The sequence below is a fragment of the Melanotaenia boesemani genome, chromosome 10 (assembly GCF_017639745.1).
Source record: "Melanotaenia boesemani isolate fMelBoe1 chromosome 10, fMelBoe1.pri, whole genome shotgun sequence".
Taxonomy (NCBI): Eukaryota; Metazoa; Chordata; class Actinopteri; order Atheriniformes; family Melanotaeniidae; genus Melanotaenia; species Melanotaenia boesemani.
In genome coordinates, this window is record NC_055691.1 from 5,883,118 (window position 1) to 5,904,006 (window position 20,889).

A 20,889-nucleotide genomic window follows, 5' to 3' on the forward strand; every position below is an offset into this window, starting at 1 on the left:
ACCAATTACAAAGACACAAAGCCTCTGCAAGAAAACGGGCTGGTGTTAAACAGAAACACACAAAAAATAAAAACTAAACCAAAACAAAAAAAAGATCACCAGATCGTAAATTTCTGACTCGCAATGACTACAAACATGCACAATAAGTAAAAAAAATAATGCACGCTGCAAGCTTACAAAACAAACACAAAAGACATGCAAACCAGCTACGAACAGTCATTAAATAAATGCAATAACAGGTAAAATGACCACAGAGACACAAGACAGCAGCAAACACTTTGGGCTGCTGGAACTTTGGATGGGGGTCTTGTAGTCAGTATAAATAACTTGAAAGGAAGTTGTTTAACTGGAGAAATCTCACAGAATTTGATTGTTCTTCCTTAAATTCATGTCCAAGGACAAAAGAAAGAAAAAAGAAAAAAACTTTGTCACTCTTAGTATTAAATGTGATTAAAGATAAAAATAACCTATTTTACTTCACATGGACTCAAACTTCCAACATTATCACTGTTGTCAGCATAGTAACAGTCACAACTGTACAGCTGATATTCGGTACCCACCAACATCATAGAGGTCATGTTTTCCTGGAGATCCTGAGGCAGAGGAGGTTAGTGAGGTAAGAAGAAAGCAAGCAGAAAAAAGCAAAGGCCAGCATTAGTCACACTGACTTCATCTATAACATTGATACTCACTTCGGTCCTACGAGGGCCGCAATCCAGCAGGTTTTCCATGTATCCCTGCACCAACACACCTGAGTCAAATTAATGAGTCATTGTGTAGAACCTGATTGGCTGTTAGAGCCACCTAATTTGACTCAGGTGTGTTGGTGCAGGGATACATGGAAAACCTGCTGGATTGCGGCCCTCGTAGGACCGAAGTGAGTATCAGTGATCTATAATAATGTTGTATACATGTTCAAGCCTCACGTGTGCTTAACTATGCCTGAAACTCAGATGGGATTAAGTTCATGTGTTTATATAAAAATTAGAAGTAATTTTTTACAGCTTCCAACAGTATAGTATTATAGTGTTTATTAACGTTTTGGACACTGATGTGATAACTTACTGGAGAAAATCATAATCCCACACCCAGAGGATCCTACACTTTATTTTCTTTCTTCATTTTTTGGTACCATGACAAAAGTGTTTGGGGTAGGTGACTTTTTTATTTTCACTTCTCTCTGTTTGCTTTATCACCTACTATCTGTCTCTGGATTGTTGAGCAGGCTGCATGAAACCATAGGAGCGAAGGGGAATTTCAGGTTGCATCTTTCTTTGTTTACTTTGGGACACCTTAGCTGGCTGAGCTGCACACATCCTTTAAGCCTGCACTCCTCACCCTCTCACATCTGTCTCATTACCCTCCTGCTTTAAGCTCTGGCTCTGCAGTAGCAGATATAGAATGGGCGGCTATCTGCTTTCATGCCTTTTAGCTTAAAGTGCACGTTAGTTTCAGCAAATGCGGATGTTAAAAAGCTAGGCTTCATTTTTGAAAGCTCTCATCATGAGTCATGAGTGAGTCCTTTTAATCTTGGCTTTGGGGAAGCTTGATCCTCAGTGAAAACAGTTACTCAGCCTGACTCTGCTCACCTCTGAGGCTTTCCTGTGACTGGGAAAATCTTGTGTTGTTCAGGAGTTTTTTTTGTTTTTGTTTGTCAAACAGCGCGTTTGTGTGATTGCAGAGTATGAATATTAGCGTATTGAGTGGATTCTCCTGGAAGTGTGTTGACATTTCTTTGAGAGCGTACAGTACCTAAAGCTGGAGCGCTGGCACTCCTGCAACGAACTGCCGCCAGAACACAAAGAGCAAAAAGAGAAATCCGACAGCAAAGCAGACAGGAGGAGAAAAGGAAGCAGGTGAGGCAAAGTTAGTTAAAAAAAGAGCTAACCAGCATGGAGAATTCATAGATCTTTTTTTCTCTTATGTTAAAAGATCTGTTCATATAAATAACCATTTGTCACATTTAAGGAAATGTTCTCATTTTCTTATATTTAAATAAGAGATTTGATACCACTTTCATATTTGTATGGTAATTACATTGACCAACCAGAAAACTGCTAGCTATTTAACTCCTTACCCCATGTGCAGTTTCTGAGACCTATTGCATCACTTAATGGTAAAATCTTTGCTAAAAACCCTGTTGTATAAATCTGATACTTGTCTTCTTCCCCCTGGTGGATACCCTTTACACTACAATAACTGACATAACATGGAAAGAAATGCCACATATATGCAATTTATTATTATTAATATTTTACATTTTGTAAAAGATTAAATAAAAACTTAATAAAAAAATAATCTGCCCATTATTTCTTTCCAAAGCACAGATTTATTCGTTACAGCCACACAGTAAGAAAAAGTAAAAAGTCTGTTTAAAAGAAGCAGAAACTCACTGAGACTGTAGTCCTTCTCATGGCTGTGAGCAGGAGACAGCTGGACAGGAGATAAATACTCGTCTCTCCCTCTGTCGCCGTTCAGCTCAGCCCTCGGTTCACTCTTTTTACTCAGTTTTCCCGGCAGAGTCTGGTACTTACTGAGCTCCATATGGGGGTTCTGCAAAAAACCAGACAGTACATTAATCTTTAAGCCTTCTCTTTCAAATAAATTACCATAATGTCTGCCAAAAGCTGCAACTGCCACAGTTTTTAGTGTTATGTACTCAGAATTCATGAAATTCATGATGTTCTTCTAAATAAATTTGAATATCTTAAGATGGGCACATTATTGTATTCTTTTGTTGATTATCTGGCTCTGATCTTCGTGGCTTTCGTGCACATCTCAGTGGCTTTTCTGATGTCTATCACAAGATAAATGTGGGGCAATGAAGTGAATCAGCCTTTCGCTCTGTTACATAACAGAATGCTCTTTGGAGGGTGAACGTCTGATGATGCCAGGATCTGACCAGGCATCAAAGTCAGCGGGGCTCTGAATGAATAACCAGAGAAAGGCCAGCAGAGAGAAACAGCTGGAAGGCAGTTCTGATGCCAAACATTTCTGACAGCCACTTCAGGTAGGTCTTGGCCCTTTTGTAAATGTATGTGAGTGTATGGACATGGTATGATTATGTATTTGAGTGTCTTTGGAGATAAAGAGTATGTGGCTGTAATCCACAGGAGGCATTTCCCCTTTTTTTTCTTACAAAGGAAACTCTCAAAGTTGGGAACTAGTGGTCAACTGGCACCAAGAGAGTCAGATAAAAACATTTTCCACGAGAGACAGGACGCACATCTGGTGGTATAAAGTTTATAAATGAGCAAATCTCTGCATTATCATTATCTTTCCTTTCTTGTCTTCCTGCTGCCTTTCTCTTAGCTAAACTATTAACCACGGTAATTTTCAGCCCATTATTTTCCCATTCATGTCCAAAGGATAAACTCGTATGTGGTTGCCATGTGTAGCGATTATAAAAGACAATGGAAAATGATTTAGAAGGCAAATAAAACTGGCTTTAAAAATACCATTATCCATTATTTCCCTGAGAAAATAAATTTAATTATTTAACCCATAAAGGCCCGGACCATGAAAAAATGGTAAGAAAAGTCCAATTTTTTTTAATATGAGGTCTTTATTTGGCCCTTTAACAAAATGTAACAAAAAAATTAAATTTTTTTTGGTAGGGATATCTACCATTTATTACCATGTCACAGTTTAAAATTTTTATAATGTGATTTTCTGCTTCTGGGTATCTATTAGGGGACAGAAGACAAGTATGAGATTGTGTTCAACACGATTTAAAGCAAAGTTTATACCATAAATTAAAGCAAAATGTCTCCGAAACTGTATGTAACAAACATGTCACGTCAGGCTCTTATGGGTTAATTTATATATTAAGGCTGCACAATTGGTTATTTTTTCAATAAGCATTTAAAGAAGTTTTATTCCCTTTTTTAATGTTTTTAATGTGGACTTTTTATTTTATTTGATTTCTTGCTTTTTTTTCTTCCATTTTTACCCCTACTTTTTTTTTTCTTTAATTATGGTTGAAAATGAACTTAGTGAACTTAATAATTTATAATATAAATAATAGTTAATTTACTTTATAAATGCAAAATACATTCAGTTTTAGGGTTTTATGTACACTACTGCTAAAAAGTTTTGCCCATTGGATTTTAGGTGCATTCACACCCCACAAACTCCTGTTCTGTGATCCAGGAATATGTGATATAAAATCTGAAGTGTACAGGGATGGGATGGATGTCATCGTGCAGCAGATCAGTACCTCTGCCCCTATGTCTGATTCACTTTCAACTGGCTGGATCTCAACAGCCTGAAGCCAACAGACGCAGGAGAGGTGAAAGAAGACGGAAACACACACACACACAGACATAGACACACACACAGATTTAACATGTTAGTGATCACGCAGATGGAAAGAATGTTACTGTTAAAGTAAACGAGAGCTGAGTTAGTGAACTGTGAAATCAGAGAAGCAGGTGTAGAAGTTTTATAAATAATTTAGTTGATTAAGTATATTGTAATTATGAGAGTTAATAAGTGGTGGCACACAATATCCAACCTTTTGTAAAGATCCACTCTGCAGCTCTTCCAGGCTGCTGGAGAGTAACCTGCGCCGATGCCTGGAAAACAAAAGAAATCCGTCTTTCTTCTGCAGCATCGATCAGCTTGTGTTTATATGCACGTTGAGTGTGTTGCAGCAGTGCTTACCATGATCCATTTAAGAAAGTCATGTCTCCTATGGCCACCAGCGATGTGTCCATTGAGTTTTGGAAACTAAAACAAACAGCACATAAATCAACTGATGTTGTCTGTGTGTGTTTGTGTGTGTTCTTATCTGTGATGTGAGTTGGTACCTTGAATCCAGTTCTCTCTGGAAAGGGGACGAGGATAGCATGAGTGGAGAAGATCCTCTGGATGACATCTGCAGACAAAACATTTTTTTAAATGAACAAAAGAAACATTGACAATTTGAGGATAAATATTTGAACTTGCAGCTCCAAATATGAATATCTACAGGTTGTAAGGGACAGATGTGTGTAAATGTACCTCTGATCTCATGATGTCAGAGTGTGCTTTCTGAGTGATGGCTCTGAGCTTCAAACTGCCACTTAGCTCCTCTTCACTACTCCCTGATAGAAAATTATAGACATAATGAGCAGCAGGAGAAGACATGGCTTCCTTGTGATTTTTAATTGCTAGAAGCTCAGACAGATGCAACTCTTACCCTGCGTGAGTGTGATGACCTCCTTTATCTTTCTGTACTGACCGAGCAGAATAGTCAACTCCTCTATACGTCGATCCTGTTGAAAACAAATCAGAAACATTATGTCTTTTGAAACAAGGTAGGTTGGAGCTGAAGTTGGAAACAGATTAATTTACCTTTTCATCATTTGAAGCTAACAAAGACTCCATCCCCACCTTCAACCTTTGGTATTCCTGGTCTAACAAAGGATAAAGAAAAAGAAATTAAACAGGATCCTGCAGAGCTCTCATGCTAGTTAATTCATGCCGTCTGATGGGTGCTGGAGCGATGCTGGCGACAGACATGACAACCATGGTAATGCAAATAAACAAGCAAAACAAATGCACACTGACAGTACAGATACCCACACACCATCACCTGGAACAAATGCTGAACAACAACTGTGTGCAGTAAACCAAGAGGGAGATGATCACACAAACACAAACCTGCACTCAATGAAAATGATCATCCTTTCAAAGATAGACACTCAGGTTTAAGGAGAATTCAACTTCAAAGTATATGAAAAAATGCTTTTGAACCTAATTATAGGAATTGTAGGAGCAATAAAACTTCAATCTGGCAAATCAAGATATTATAGCCCCTTTAATTTCTTGAAAAAATCTACAAATTTCATGAGAGGTGACACTAAGTTGTTTAATTAATTTAAATTAATACAAAAATAACACTTAAACTAAAATCTTGTATAGGAAATTGTGCTGACATGAAGCACAGCCACAGAGATTTCTCCACCCTGATTGGTTACCATGTTGATTGAAGTTTTCTACATAAGCTTAAATTCTTCCAATTAACTTAAAGGTGTTAAAGTCTAAGCAAAAGACATCTGTGAACGTGTGGTTAAAATCTGGTGTGATGTATCCAACGGCGTCATTAATATTTAAACTGCATGTTGTCTCTTTCTAAATAATTTAATAAAGGTGTCATTACCAACTAAAACTATAAAAGTTGTTAAAGCTATAGTTTCCTTTGAGAGCACTTACTTCCTTGAACTCATGTTTGACATAAATCTTATTAAGTGTTATAACTTCCTAAAACTAGTGTATAATTGTTTTGTAAATATAACAAACCAAAATGTCAGAGGCGTGAATGGTGATATTTCTCGAGGCATACAGTAACTATTGTGCTACATTTTGTGTTGTGATGTTTCCAGACTAAGTGATGATTGCATGATGAGTTCTTCTGTAAGTGACCGGATCTTTATGTTTTACAGGTGCTTGAATCCTGATGTTTCCAGCCTGTCATGGTAAACGGAGAGAAACACAGAGCAGCTCTCTAATCTTTCTCTTGAGTACAAGACAACTTAAACGTTCAGTGACTAAAAATATATTTTTTTTAAATTTGAGGTAATAAACCTGCCTGAGCCATCTCTACCACTTGGTTTGGGTCTGCAATGCCAAAAGTAAGTGTTTATAATGTCATTAATAATTTCAATTTTGCTGTATAATTGACTATCATCTCAATCATTTGTTAAAAAACATAAATTTTTATTATCATTGTGCAAAAAGAAACTTAGTGCAAACTTTAAAGGATTAAAGTGACATTTCCAACTCATTGTAATGACACACTGACATTCATTATGTACATTCCTGGAGCCACCATTGCCCTGCAGCGTTAACAGACTGAGAAAATGCCCTTCACAACATTTATTTCCAGCCTGGAGCGTCACGTTACAGCTGCGCTGTGCTTTATAGCCCGGCGACATACACTAAACCCTGGCATTACCAACACACTGATCGTTTGGAATACACACCGTGGCTGATTCAGCAAAGAGATTAATTAGGACATTATCAGAGGAAGTGAGGACAACAAAGAGAGAAAGCGAGAGAGCAAGAGATTAGAGTCAACATTGGACTGAATTTTACTAGCTAGAGAGCACAGAGAAGAAACAGGGTGCAAGATGAATGCCAGATTAATCTTTGTTGGGGCCAAAGTAGAAAATCTGCCAAAGTTCAGTAGTATCGATTTAAAGACGCACTACAGAACTTTCGCAGATTTTCTTAGTGACATGACCCCTACTGACGGCTAATTCAGCCTCCATTTTGGATGTAGCCTGTAAAAGGCAGTTTTATATTTACTCTCGTCTTATCTCTCTCTCAACCACTTTCTCTTTATCTTTTCCTCTCTTCCTCCAATCATGTATTTTTCTGGAATAAGCCACAGTGGGTTTTCCAATTAGCTGGTGTGTTGATATTCGCTTGCTAGCGCGTGACGTGGAGCATAAAGCGAAGCTTCCTACAAACAAAGTTGTATAGTGTGGTTTCTCAGCCTCAGGACGCAGTTGTGACTGCAGAAATGTACATAATAGATGTCACTGTGCCAACACACGAGTCCAGATCGAATAGTTTTAAGGTTGGAAAGTTACGTGGTGCGTCCTTAGGATCCTAAGAGAAACAGCTAAACTAAACTCAAGTAGTTCCTTAAGTATATGACTAAGAGAAAAAATTAAGTGTTCTGTGCAACTGATCTCATTTTATAGAAACAAACCAGGTTTAAGAGGTTTTTGTGCTACTAGTTTTACGGTACTTATAACTAACTGCACTGTTAATAAGAGCAGCATTTTAAAAGTCAGTTTTAACCACACAACTATAGCTACTTGTATGCCTAAAAAGTACAAAAGTGGAAGAAGCTTTGCAGTGAGCAGGATATAAACTTGTGTCTTAAATGTTGCTGATGTCTGCGCAAATCTGGGAAATTGGAAAGAAACTCATCACAGAAAAACCGTGAAATGATGTCGGTAAAAATATAGTCATCAGTCTTTATCTGAGGGGAAGCTGCAAAGAGGAAGAGAGAAGACAAAACTAGACAGAAAGATAAATCATGAATAAGGGAAGCGAGCGGGTGTGTGTCTGCAGAGCTGCAGCATGTCTGTGACAGATCTATGCCGTATGTAATGTTATCTCTGCTCGGGAGCCAGTTTCAATAATATGAGTGCTGTGAAATTTTTCTCTCTCCTTGTCAGGATATTAACAATCTTGCTCCTTCTGTAGCTGAATTTAATATAGACAGCAGAATTTTCATATCCAAGAATGATATTATAGGAGTTCCACATGCTATACCAACATCCTACTAAGTTCTAAGGTTTAATAACACCATACTTTTTAACTTGAAGCAACGCTGTTTGTTTGAAAGGATGCAGAGACTTACTGCACTTTGAAATGTTTTCTATGAAGGAAACACACACACAGTTGTTAATGTGGTTCAGTCTCAAACCAAAATTTTTAGGTGAAAACTGGTTATGTTTACATTTTACAACCACAGAAAAATCCAGCTGTCAAATGTCTTTACTGGTGGGGAAGTTTGGTTGGAGAGTGGACCCACAGCAACAGCAAGCACAACCATGCCTTACATTTGTTAATCAGCTGCTTGATATACACCTCCTCTACAGCAGAGGGCAGCAGAGAGTCAAGAACAGGTAAAGTACATTTCAGAGAAGAGAAGGACATGTTGATTAGATGTAAGAGTAATCGGAGCTGACAGGTGTGCGCATCGCTGGCTGTCTCTCACACATCTGCACTGACAGAAGTAGAACTGTGGTGATTGGTCAGACTCAGCTGTGCGTACCTCGCTCTGCGTTGTCATTGGCGTTGCCGCCTCTGGTCAGCAGCTGGGTCTGCAGGCACTCGATTTCAGCATCTTTGGAGGCCAATATCTGCTGCAGCTCTGAGATTTCTGCCTGTGGAGGAATACAAAGTAAATGACTACAAACTGGCTTAGTCTTCCAGGTCGCTGGATATCGACATAATAAATGTTTGAGGCAACTGAGCTGCTTGTATTTCTTTAAAAATGAGTCTTTTGTGAAATGTAATGACTAATGGGCTGAACAGAGATGGATGCACAGCTCGAAGAGCCAGCAAACTTGCATTGAACTTCTCATTAGGAAAATTAAATCAGCACTGAACAACTCATGTAGCTGCATGTGGTTTTTAACACATTTTTGCTGAAATCAGCTTTATTTTACATGGTGTTAAACTAACATCAGCCACAGCTCTAAATACTCGCTGACAGTACCGCTGACGCAAAAAAGCACTTTTATTTCGGACAAAAAAATAAATAAATAAAAATTTGCATTAGGGTATCACCTTCCATCTATCATCGTTTGACAGCTAATGTGACTGACTAACAGCTATGGGCTGATTCACACTTCACTGAGTGTCTAAAACAGTTTTCCACCTCCTGTCACTTCCAATGAGGCCAATTCAACCAGATATATATTCAGACAAAGTCAAGAATTAATGTCCCGCTTCACGCTCATCGCTTCAATTAAATGGAAAAAAAAACAAAAAACATAAAGGTTCACTTGTGTCTGACTGTAAATTACTCTCTTTACTCTCAGATAAAATGTTTATCCATTAGGCTCATTCTTTGTATTCGATGTTTTAAATCATTTTAACAACTCAGTGATATGGTGACCAAATGAGGTCAATGCAATATAACACACACTTCTGATAACGCTTCTTTATTAATTTTGCTGCAAATACAAGCAATTCATGCACATGTGCACACACAATCAATATGACAAAAACTGATTAAAAAAGCACACACAGATGAACTGCAATACATGTTGCTGATTTGAAATCTTACTCAAACCTGAGTAAATTGTGTTTTATCAATAAAAGGTGACCTTAAGAAGCCTGTATGGGAATATGTGCACAACTTTTGCTGGGGTTGAAAGCTGCACAATTTGTCATATGATGTTAAAGCAATATAACATAAGTTTCCATCCTAAAACTCTGTGCTTTTCACTTGTTTTCATGCTACTCTGACATTTATAATGCACATTCTTGAAGCTGTAAATGCCTCAGGCTGAAAAACCACAATTCACAACTTTGTGTTCCAGCCCTGAGCATCACTTTACAGCTGCATTTTGCTTTAAGGCACCACATCACATACCAGCAACTTGGTATCAAAAACATAGCTGCTTTGAATTTGCACCATGACTGATTCAGCAAAGAAACCCAAGAGGATATTATTGGAGGAGCGAGGAAAAGAAAGAGAGAAAGAGCAAGAGATAACACAAGACTAGAGATCAGACTGACTTTTACTGGCTGGAAAGGGCTCAGAGAAAAGACAGGATGAAGATGGATGCTGAATTAGTCTTTGTTAGGGGACGCCAAAGTCAGAAAATCTGCCAAGTTCATTAGTGCTGCTTTAAAACTACACTGATGCACAGCAACTGCAGTTAGGACAGCTCAGGCACCTCAGGTTGCACTGAGAACCACACGACTCTATCCAGATGTGACATCTATTTATTTTCAGATCATCAGATCTGTTATGCTCTATGGTTATCTCTCCCAAAGGGGATGTAATGTATCCAATTTCCCCTTCTGACAGCTCATTTTCTGCACATATGGACATCAATACTACAGTTTTATTTCATTTCCAGCAAGATACATCAGTAATTTTTGAGGACTGACTTTCTTTTCACCCTTTGGTGATGTGGTTTGATTGAGCTAGAGCCAGTATTCTAGCAGGATTAATTACACAATGACTCTTTATAATGACTTTTTATCCTAATCATGTACAGGATAGCTTAGATATATTTTCCCCTTGGGAATTAATAAAGCACAACTTTATCAGACTGAATCAATCAGTGTTGGAAGCTTAACTGGTAAGACTCGATTAAAGTGTTTTTATATTCCACATGACCATCAAGCCAGCTGCAGAGAGCTTAAGTTGCAATCGAATGCACCAAATAACATGACCTACATTTAATTTTATACTATCATGAAGGCCACCAGGCCTAAACATTTGTGTGCTACTTATCAACCTTTAGACACTCAGTGGTGCAAATACAACAGCATGCAGCAAACATCACATCTACCAAACAAACAGAAGAAATGCCACATAAAGCTGCTGCAGCAACTGTAGACAACAGGTGACAAAAGACAGGTGTGTGCACAGACTTGCATGTTTACTGTGGCATGCTATAAATGCAAACATAACACCTGCAGCTGCTTTTCAATAAAAACCCTGTAGCCTTTATTAGAGGTTTACAGCAGGGGTGGCAGCAGGCAAAGTTAGTTATTATGTTTGGTCCTCATTATTATTGTCTTATTCCATTACTTTAGTCTGTTCTTGGTTACAAATATTACAAAGACACAAGCTGAAGAGAAACCAATACTTCATCTCTACAGATAACAAACAAAACCAGCTGATAATACAGAAAAAGGTAGGGATATTCAACATTTACAGAAAATGTAAAACGATGATGCTACACTGATATTATATCATAAATGTGGGATATTTCACTAGAATAAAGTGATGTTAGTTCCTTCATCTCAAATAATTTAATCAAACAAAACCTAACAACAGTGGTGTGTATACCGCAACATAAAATGTCAACGTATCATTAACTTGTCACAAATTAGGTGTCGTCTTGGTCTGATAATGTCTAAGTGTGAACAGGACGATGAAGAGGACTGGTTAGATACAAGCTGAACATTTACTGGTCCATTTATGATTCAGAACTTCGATTTTTTTTTTTGGTTAATGATCTTGTTAGAAAACAGCTTTTTATAAAATATGGACTTAAACATTAAAAAGTTGTACATGAGTGTTTTAAAGTCTAGAGAGGGTCAAATTAAGTTAACTTATAAAAGTTATAATGGATTTTAGGTTCATTGTGATATACAAAAAGTAAAATATCCCTGACCTTTTGTGAGTAGTGTGTATAATCATACAAAGTTTCACTATCCACGTGAACTAGAAGAGTGTGAGAAGTTGCAGAATGGATTCTCTGTGTCTGTTTCTGAACATGATCCAGTAAAACATAAAAATTCCCCTTTCCTGTCTGCTTAAACATGTTTTTCAGACAAAAATACAGCATTTTTTTGCAAACCTAACAGAGGAAGTATATAAAGAAGACATGTAGAGCAGTGTAAAGGACAAGCTAGAAAGAAAAGGACAAATGCAAGCATGCAGAGCATTAACAAAAAGAAACCATATTAATCATAGGAAAGACACAAACACAAAGAAAGAACAAGAGGGAAGAGCAGGAGGAAGAGGAGGCACCTGTGCGCTGCGCCAGCGCTCCTCCCAGTGCTGCTTCTCCAGCTGTGTGTGCTCCACAGTCAGCTTGAGGCTGGACAGCTGGGTCATGAGCGACTGGTAACACACATGGAGAGAGTAAGAGATAGAGAGCTAGAGAGAGGCAGACAGGAAGAGGGTAATGACGGGAGTTCAAGATGTGGGAAGGAAAGAAGAGCGGGGAAAAAAGAGTGAAGAGAGCAAGTTGTGGAGAGGGGTTAATAGAGAAGAGAGGAGGAAGGAAGCATTGTAAGCACAGAGAAGCAACAGCAGTTTGACCTCTTTCTAATGAACCAATGTTAAGCAATATGTTAGGAAAGAGATGTTTATTAATTATTATTCATAAAATAAATACATATAGATGACTCATGGGGAAATAAAGGGAAAAACATCAAAAACAGTGTTATATACCCCATTTTAAAAAATATTTAACAGGGAAATAAGTCATGGTTAAAACAGTAGGTAAGAAAATGTGCATAAAAATGCAGGAAGTTTAATAAACAGTTACTATGACTTTTGTAGAAAACTTTTTGTTTCATGGTGCAGCAGCACTTTCTTATTATTTCTCTGAAATGCCACGTTACAGTGATTATCTTCTGCTAAGAAAACATTACCCCTGTGTTACCAAGTTCCACTGGATCAAAAGATGTCATAGTTCCATATTTTCCCAGCAGAGCACTTTGCTCTCAGACTGCTGGTTTACTTGAGGTTAACAGAGATCCTAAAAGTGAAATGGGAGGCAGAACCTTCAGTTATAAGACCCCTCTCTGTAGAACCAGCTCCCAGTTTGGCTTCAGGAAGCAGACACCCTCTCTACCTTGTAAGATTAGGCCTAAAACTTTCCTTTTGACACAGTTTATTGTTAATGCTAGCTTAGGTTACCCTGAACCAGTGGGGCAGGCCCCAGTTATGGCAGCAAGGTGAAATAAAACATAATTTTTGCACTGCTAACAAAACATAGACAAATTTGTTAAAGTATCAAAGTTTGGGAACCACTGCCCTTAATCATCCCTTTATTTATGCTACTATAGGTTTAGACTGAGTTTGACCTAATAGATTCCCTTTCTGACATTTTTGTGTATGTGTTAATATTGTAGATAAATAGTACCAGTTCATATACTACATATCATCACCTTCCTAAAATAATGGTCTAAGTAATTTTTTTACTAAAATTATTTCTTTGCTTAACCATCTTATTGTGATGCTGTAATGTCACCAACATCCTCATATGAACAGCTCATAATATGATCTGTTCATATGTGGATGTTGGTGACATTATCAGAGGTGCCAGCATCACAAAAAGATTGGTTTAGGCAAAAAATAATAATAATTTTTGTAAAAAAATGACTTAGGCCATTATTTTAGGAAGGTGACAATATGATATTTTAGGATTTAGGTTGTTTAAAAAATCTGCCTGTAGATCACACAATAACATTCACACAACACTGGCAAAAAATTTAAAAATGATCATGCTTGGAAATAAAGGCTTACTGTGTTCCTACCTCAAGTGTTTTTGTTGCACTGTTTCAGACTATTTCAGTAACTTTCTTTTCAAAAGAAAGCATTCGTTCATTTATTTTTTTTAAAGACAGGCTGAAGAATCTACCCTGATGCATTGCTGCAATGAGAACGTGATCACACTTGAATTTAACAAAAAATGTTGCAACAGAGTTAAACGCATTTTACTCAGTAGGCAGAGAACAAGGAGCAGACCAGAAACATGAAGCCTTTCGGATGCAACTTGTGTAATAATGTATAATAACTTAAAATACCCATTAAATCCATTTAAAACATCCCCTCCCCAACACTACCACAGGTTTAATCTGATTCTGTGTAAAACATTGTTCCCGAGGGGAACAAAAATCACTTGTGTGCAAAGTGAAACACTGAGCAGGCGATTTGAAATTATGCAAAGTCAGTTTGGAAAATAATTTATCTGTCACTGAGTACAACATACAGGTAATTGTTTTATGTTTCTAAATGAAGGTTTTCTTTTAAAATGAGCTCGAAAGTAAATTTTTATTGTTAAATGTCCAATTAAATGCAGATTAGAGCTGCACTCAGAGCCCTTTTAGTATTGGAAGCCGGAGGAAACAACAAGGTGGTTTTGTGAAAAGATACATAACATAATCTGCTGCCTATCTTGGGTTTTTATCCTAAACATAAGCCTGACAAGCAGGAATATTTGTTTATTTTAAGCAGAAATTTACTGAACTCTTTACTTTCTACCTGGAAATCTCACAAATAGGAAAAGACAAGTTCTCCATAAAATAATGTAAAAACCCAGAACAAGGATCATGTCTTTCTGCACCGTTACAAGGTGTCTGTTTCAGATTTGCCACATTAACCTACATTTCTTTGTGAGCTCTGATAAAGATCTGATATGCTAAGACCACATAATCCCTGCAGATATTTTCTTCTACAGTTATATATATATTATACATTACCGTGCAACCACTTTTCTATTCATACCTCTGGGCTCTGATACTAATATGGGGTGACTATCTATTTCTTATCTACCGCTGTTTGTAGTGAAATAAACATATGACGGGTTTATACACATGTAAGCAGCCCTGATTCTGCATACCTTGGTGGCTCGGAGTTTCCTCTCATACTGGCCCTTCTCTCCTTCCAGCTCCTCCACTTTGCTCTTCAGCTGCTTAACTTCTTGTACCAAATCCTGCAGACAAACCAAACCACAGCATTTACTAGTTAAATACCAGATTTAACACCAAACTATCTGAAAAAAGTGAAAAATTCCTCAAACTGTCAGAAATCAGCAGGAGGTTTGTCTACAGGGCTGGGCTGTATGCATGCTAACATATAAACAGGAGGGTATTCAAACATCAGGTTCATATTCAGTACAGTTATAAAGGTCTCCAGGACCGGGCAGTGCAGTGGTTAATGTAGGAAACATGATCCTCCTGAAACAGACACCACAGCGTGCAGTTATCAAGAGCCAGGAAAAGGATGAACCCAGAACATGGCTGGAAGCTGTCCAGGTTGCGCATCTCCCAGACAGCACAGAATAATTGGCCCAAATCTGGGCCTTAACTGGGCTGCAAGTCCCAGCAGTGGCCCAGATGAGGCTCAAATGTGTCTGCCAGCAGAGCATGATCACTGTCGGAGGGAAACCTTGTATACCATTACTTTTTGTTACATGACCCATCCACCTGGTCAGTGTAGGAAGAAGCAGACAAACTTTGTTAGTAAATGGAGGGACACTTGTCATGCAAACAAACCACATCAAATTACTTAGAAACACAATCCAGATTCAGAAACTGATTTAAAGACAATCCCCAATCAGGTAGAAAAACATTCCAAATGTTTCAAATACTTGAGGAGCAAAACAAGCTAAAGATTTCTGAGCATCTACCCTCCAACAGATACAAATTTTAGGCAGCTTGAACCTCTTATAGGTCAGAAACTCCTCAAATGTATGGAAGCATTTGGAAAACCAATCCAGTCTTCATTTCTGCAAGAGCCAGAGTAGAGCGTGACCCCAATATCCTGCAGCACACACACTTACAACAGAGGTTGTTAGTTTGATTCTGTGGAAAATTCCAAATACCGGGTGGTGTGTGGACTGGTTAAAAAGGGAGAGGAGAAGAAGAGAAAGAATGATGGGGAAGGAGGGTAAGATGAGTTCATCCATCAAGTCTCCCTACGTGCACAGACTGTCCTCCCTTGTGTTTCCAGGTATCGGAGCCAGACAGAATCGGGTTTGAGCCAGTTAGCCCGACTTGAGGACTGCAGCCCTGGGCTGAGCATCCTCCGGGCTCCCCCTGCCGGGCTTCCTTCTCCTCAAGGGCCCGTTTCTCCTGGATGCGAGTGCTGATCTCCTCTTGAAACCTGCACATCTGCTCCTGGAGCTCACTGATGAGATTTACCACACACTGGGAGGAATGGGAGACAAATGACAGGTGGTAGAAGATGTGAGATGAGGAGAAGAAAAGAGAGTAAATGAAAAGGCATGTGTAAGAAGAAAAGAGGAGAATTGGACATGAAATAATGTTAATCAAGTCAGTACAGGGGAATTGATGTTGTCATTATCTTGATCATCATTGGCTGTTGATAAAAATGGAAATTTAGAGAAAAGTTAAAAAAAAAGAAGTGACAAATGTTAAAAAAAAATTCAGTCGCATTATAAAAACCATCCTGATTAAAGGAAAAAGGTGGCTGTTATCCAATATTTACTTCCTGTGGTATAAACTGTGTTGTGGTGGTGAGACAACTTATGGTAAGATGCATCATGTGTTGCCTCAACATGGCGAGGGCGTTAACATGATGTGGAGACGCAGATACATGTTCAAATATGCAACTAAACAACGTCTGAGGTGTACCAGCCCTCTTCTCCACAGGTGCCATGCGATGACTGACAGAAGAAGGATGAGTTTGTTGTTAGGTTATTCAGGAGCCAGTGGAGAAAGCAGACTGTCCAGAGGAGCTGGAGAGTTGTGTGTATGGATACAAACACCTGTCAACTAAACCTGGAAATGGAGGGCTGTGTTGATACTAACTGGATTTGAGTAAATGGATAATTTGCATGTTCAGAATCTGGCCTTTTTCCAGAAGATGTCCAACTCACAAACGCTAATACATAGGACAGAGTTTATTATGTGCTATAACTTCCATATTTAATCAATACTCACTCAAGTTTTACTCTTTTATTGCAGAAATACTTTTATACTAAATAGCTCTGGACACCTGTACCATCAATACACAACCACAACTTTTGCACTTTTAATTTGCACATTTTAAAATCACATTTTTTGCTCTTTAGTTTTTTGCTACTATTTTTAATCTGATTAACTATTTTATTACATTGTAAAAACTTTGTTTAAAATTAATTGCATATTTTTAGGATTTTTTTGGGAGGCTTTTAGATTTTATTTGCCTACTTCATTGCTGCTCACAGGGATTTCGGTACTTAGTTTTGTTCCCGTCGTGTTGCCCATCTTCTGGTTTGACAATGCAAACTCTTGAATTTCTACGTTCTTGTTTTATAGATTTAAACCATGAACGTACATGCTTAAAACAACAACAACAAAAACACTTTAAAAAGTTACTTTGTTGGACTGATTTCTTCAGCAAAGTTATCACTCCTGAGAGGAAATTATGCTTGAACTTTTCTCTCTTTACCTCTTTCCTCCCAATAAACCCAGTCCGCTCTGGTTAATCTGCTGGTCTAGTGAAAATGAGGCAACACACAATAACTGTTTTCTATGAGCATAAGCATAACCCTTTAAAAACTACGGACAGCTGGTGAAACATTATAGTCCATTGTACGGTCTAGAGCAAGCCGGCTCCTGCAGAAGTTGTTACACACACAGCGATGTCTTTATATTCTCCATTAATACTTGGAATGTGGTCATTTCAACTTTGCATGTGAATCGTTAGAAAATGATAATAAAAACAGCCAGCTGAGTTTAGGTTATACTTCAGCACAATAGGTGACATGAAGACAAAATTACCTACATCCTTTCCTACTTTAATGATCTGAAACGGGTCTGAAACTTTCATGAGTTTAGGGTTTTGGGGTGGTCTTTGGGCCTATGATTAAATATTAATCTTCCATTAACCATGTAAAGTGCTAATGTTAATGAACTACTATCAAGAGTTTATATGTTCATAAGGTGTGAAAAATAAATTAATTCACAGTCAGTATTGGACACTATAGCTGTCATAAGCATAGATAGAAATCTTCTGCATTCATAGTAAAAGCTGTTCTACACAAAGTAAGAAACACTGGTAAAACTGCTGCTACATTTTTTGAAAAAATTATACCAAAAGGCTTTGAAAAAGTGAAAAAAAATTATAAATTTATTTGCTGACAGACAAGGTCAAGATGCATTCCTCAAACTGGATGATCTGGTATTAATCATCCATAATGTGTATGTATTAAAAGTAGGAAGACCAATGTAATGTGTGTGACTGACTCTTAAGCATGTGAGAGGGGTGGATACGCCCAAAGCAGCATGTACATTAAAAAGTTTACTGATTGCTATAAAATTGGAAACCAGGAGATTTTAGGTGGTGGCAGCTCTTGTAAATGCTGAACTAGATGCTCTTTCACTCGTGTTTTTGTTTGTTTCATTGATCTAAACGGCTGCTACAGGCTCTTAAGATGTGTCGATAGTTTGCATATATGCTTTTAAAACCTGTCTTTTAAAATCATCATAGCCACTAAGGCAATTAAAAGATATTTGAACAGGAACAGGATCATCAACCAACATACGACCAACGTAAGGCAAGATGAGAAAGAAACCTTCAAATGCACAAAAAAGCATGCACGACTGTCAAACTAAAGGCTTTGTTCCTGAACTGCTGTAATTGGAGTATTTCATGGTGTTCGTCATTTGTTTGTTTGTGTGTGTGTGTGTGTGTGTGTGTGTGGTGTATGTGGTTTCCTGAGGTGAAAGTGTTTGGCCCTCAGGAATGCTCAGAAGGAATACTTGTCATTCCTCCTGCCAGCCTACCGGAGCCTTGCAGCTGTTACTAACCACACACACAAACACACACACCCCGACTTTGCTGACAACAATGAAAACTGGCATCAGCTTCCATTGAAATCTGACAAAAGGAAAACAGCACAGCTGTATGTCGGATTTGTTGCATTTAAGTTCATGGGATCAATCAAAGTATCTCATTACTAAACCAACTCAGAATCAATACATCGTCTCCGTTAGACACCACAGAGGCAGGACGGAGGATGAGACACAGGCGAGCGACGGAGCTTTGAACTTAGAGATGCAGAAATCCCTGGAGGAGTCTGAAAATTAGGCTAATGTCCTTCTTATCTCAACAAAGTGAGAGTTGAGTCAAAAATCTGATAGTGGACATACTTTATGCCTTTAAATGGAAAAAAAGAGACTAGTTTCTGTCCTTAAGAGCAAATAAGTGGACATTAGAATTTACTATCAACTCAAAACTTGGGAAAAAAAACCCAAACCTGGCTTTTTATTTTGGGACCCTGAGATCTCAAAATGTGTCACTTATTGAACTGTTTGGATCTGCAAAATAAATTTATGTAACTTCACAAAAAAAAAAAAAAAAAATACTGAGTCTCTGTATCTGTCTAATTTCAACTTGCTGATCCTACATTTTTTGCAGTCATAGGTCTTTTAAAGGTGCATTGTGTAAGAATTACTGACAACTAGTGGTAAAGCTGGGCACAGAAATGACTCCAAATGTTAAGTGTAGTTGGAAATGGATGGTGGCTATCAGTGGCCAAATTCTTCCAGACAGTGAGTGGATCTAGTGATGTCAGGTGCAGCGATGACGCCACTACAGGTGGCTTTTTAGGCATTTCTTACCCCTAACAGTGCTCTAGCACCTTTAAAACAAAACCAGTACTGCAGTTTTAAAGCTCAGAGGGTTCTTACTTCACACACAGATGTTTGTCCATTCAGGGACACCATAGTAAAAATGGTGGCACAAACATGGCAGCTGTCATGTATGTTGGCCATTGGGAGGTAGACATAAATGGCTCATTCTAAGAAATAAAAACATTTCATTTTAATAAAGTGAACAGATAACAACAGATTTTTTGATATATTACATTTTTCTTACAATGATCTTTGATTTTTGTTACAAGTTACCAGTAAAACCTAACCTATTTACTTTGTTATTAACACCAAATATCACATCTTAAAAGTTCATTAAACTGAAAAAAAAAAAAATACAGTTTTAGTACTTTTTCCACTTTTGACCAGATTAGACATGAATCTACGGAAGCGGGGAGCTGTCACCCAAATAAAAAAAAAATCGGACCTTATCACGTTATAACGTGCTATGTTTATTGTAAAAGCGTGAAACGTATCACGTTATAACGTGCTATGTTTATTGCAAAAACGTAAAACGTAACATGTTATAACGTGATACTTTACTGAAAAAACGTGAAACGTATCACTTTATAACGTGAAACTTTATTGTAAAAAAGTGAAACGTATCCCGTTATAACGTGCTATGTTTATTGTAAAAACGTAAAACGTATCAAGTTATAACGTGATACTTTATTGTAAAAACGTGAAACGTATCACGTTATAACGTAATACTTTATTGTAAAAACGTGAAACGTATCACGTTATAACGTGCTATGTTTATTGTAAAAATGTAAAACGTATCACGTTATAACGTGATACTTTATTGTAAAAACGTGAAACGTATCACGTTATAACTTGCTATGTTTATTGTAAAAACGTAAAAAGTATCACGTCATAACGTGCTATGTTTATTGTAAAAAAGTGAAACGTATCATGTTATAACGTGATACTTTATTGTAAAAACGTGAAAAGTATCACGTTATAACGTGCTATGTTTATTGTAAAAACGTAAAACGTATCACGTTATAACGTGATACTTTATCGTAAAAACGTGAAACGTATCACGTTATAAAGTGAAATTTTATTGTAAAAACTTGAAACTTATCACGTTATAATGTGACAAGTTTATTATAAGAACATAGCCTGTACTGTATGCAGATGTTGTTATGACGTATATTGGAGTAAAATACATTTTATGGAAAATAAAAAAACTCATCAAGCAGAAACATTTCAGTTCTTTTTGACAATGAATAATTGTTCTACTCTGGTTTATTGTTGTACAGAAATGTGGGACAGTTATGAGAAACACGTAGGTCACCT

The 20,889-nt window shown here is 37.6% G+C and overlaps 1 protein-coding gene across 11 annotated transcripts in view; it reads right to left on the minus strand.

Annotated features, from left to right (window-relative positions):
* ppfibp2b (PPFIA binding protein 2b) overlaps nucleotides 1-20,889 on the minus strand; it is a 124,858-nt gene that overhangs the window by 15,862 nt on the left and 88,107 nt on the right. For 7 of the 11 annotated variants that reach the window (XM_041996444.1, XM_041996439.1, XM_041996437.1 and 4 more), the window contains 13 exons: nucleotides 15,913-16,140; nucleotides 14,832-14,924; nucleotides 8,780-8,891; nucleotides 5,338-5,399; nucleotides 5,183-5,258; nucleotides 5,005-5,087; nucleotides 4,812-4,879; nucleotides 4,666-4,731; nucleotides 4,517-4,577; nucleotides 4,220-4,267; nucleotides 2,394-2,553; nucleotides 1,753-1,785; nucleotides 561-593 (listed from right to left, as the gene is read on the minus strand). In XM_041996444.1, the coding sequence (XP_041852378.1) occupies nucleotides 561-593; nucleotides 1,753-1,785; nucleotides 2,394-2,553; nucleotides 4,220-4,267; nucleotides 4,517-4,577; nucleotides 4,666-4,731; nucleotides 4,812-4,879; nucleotides 5,005-5,087; nucleotides 5,183-5,258; nucleotides 5,338-5,399; nucleotides 8,780-8,891; nucleotides 14,832-14,924; nucleotides 15,913-16,140 (1,123 nt within the window). The remainder of the gene's footprint in view (nucleotides 1-560; nucleotides 594-1,752; nucleotides 1,786-2,393; nucleotides 2,554-4,219; nucleotides 4,268-4,516; nucleotides 4,578-4,665; nucleotides 4,732-4,811; nucleotides 4,880-5,004; nucleotides 5,088-5,182; nucleotides 5,259-5,337; nucleotides 5,400-8,779; nucleotides 8,892-14,831; nucleotides 14,925-15,912; nucleotides 16,141-20,889) is intronic. The other 4 variants (XM_041996443.1, XM_041996445.1, XM_041996446.1 and 1 more) reach the window with 3 other exon arrangements.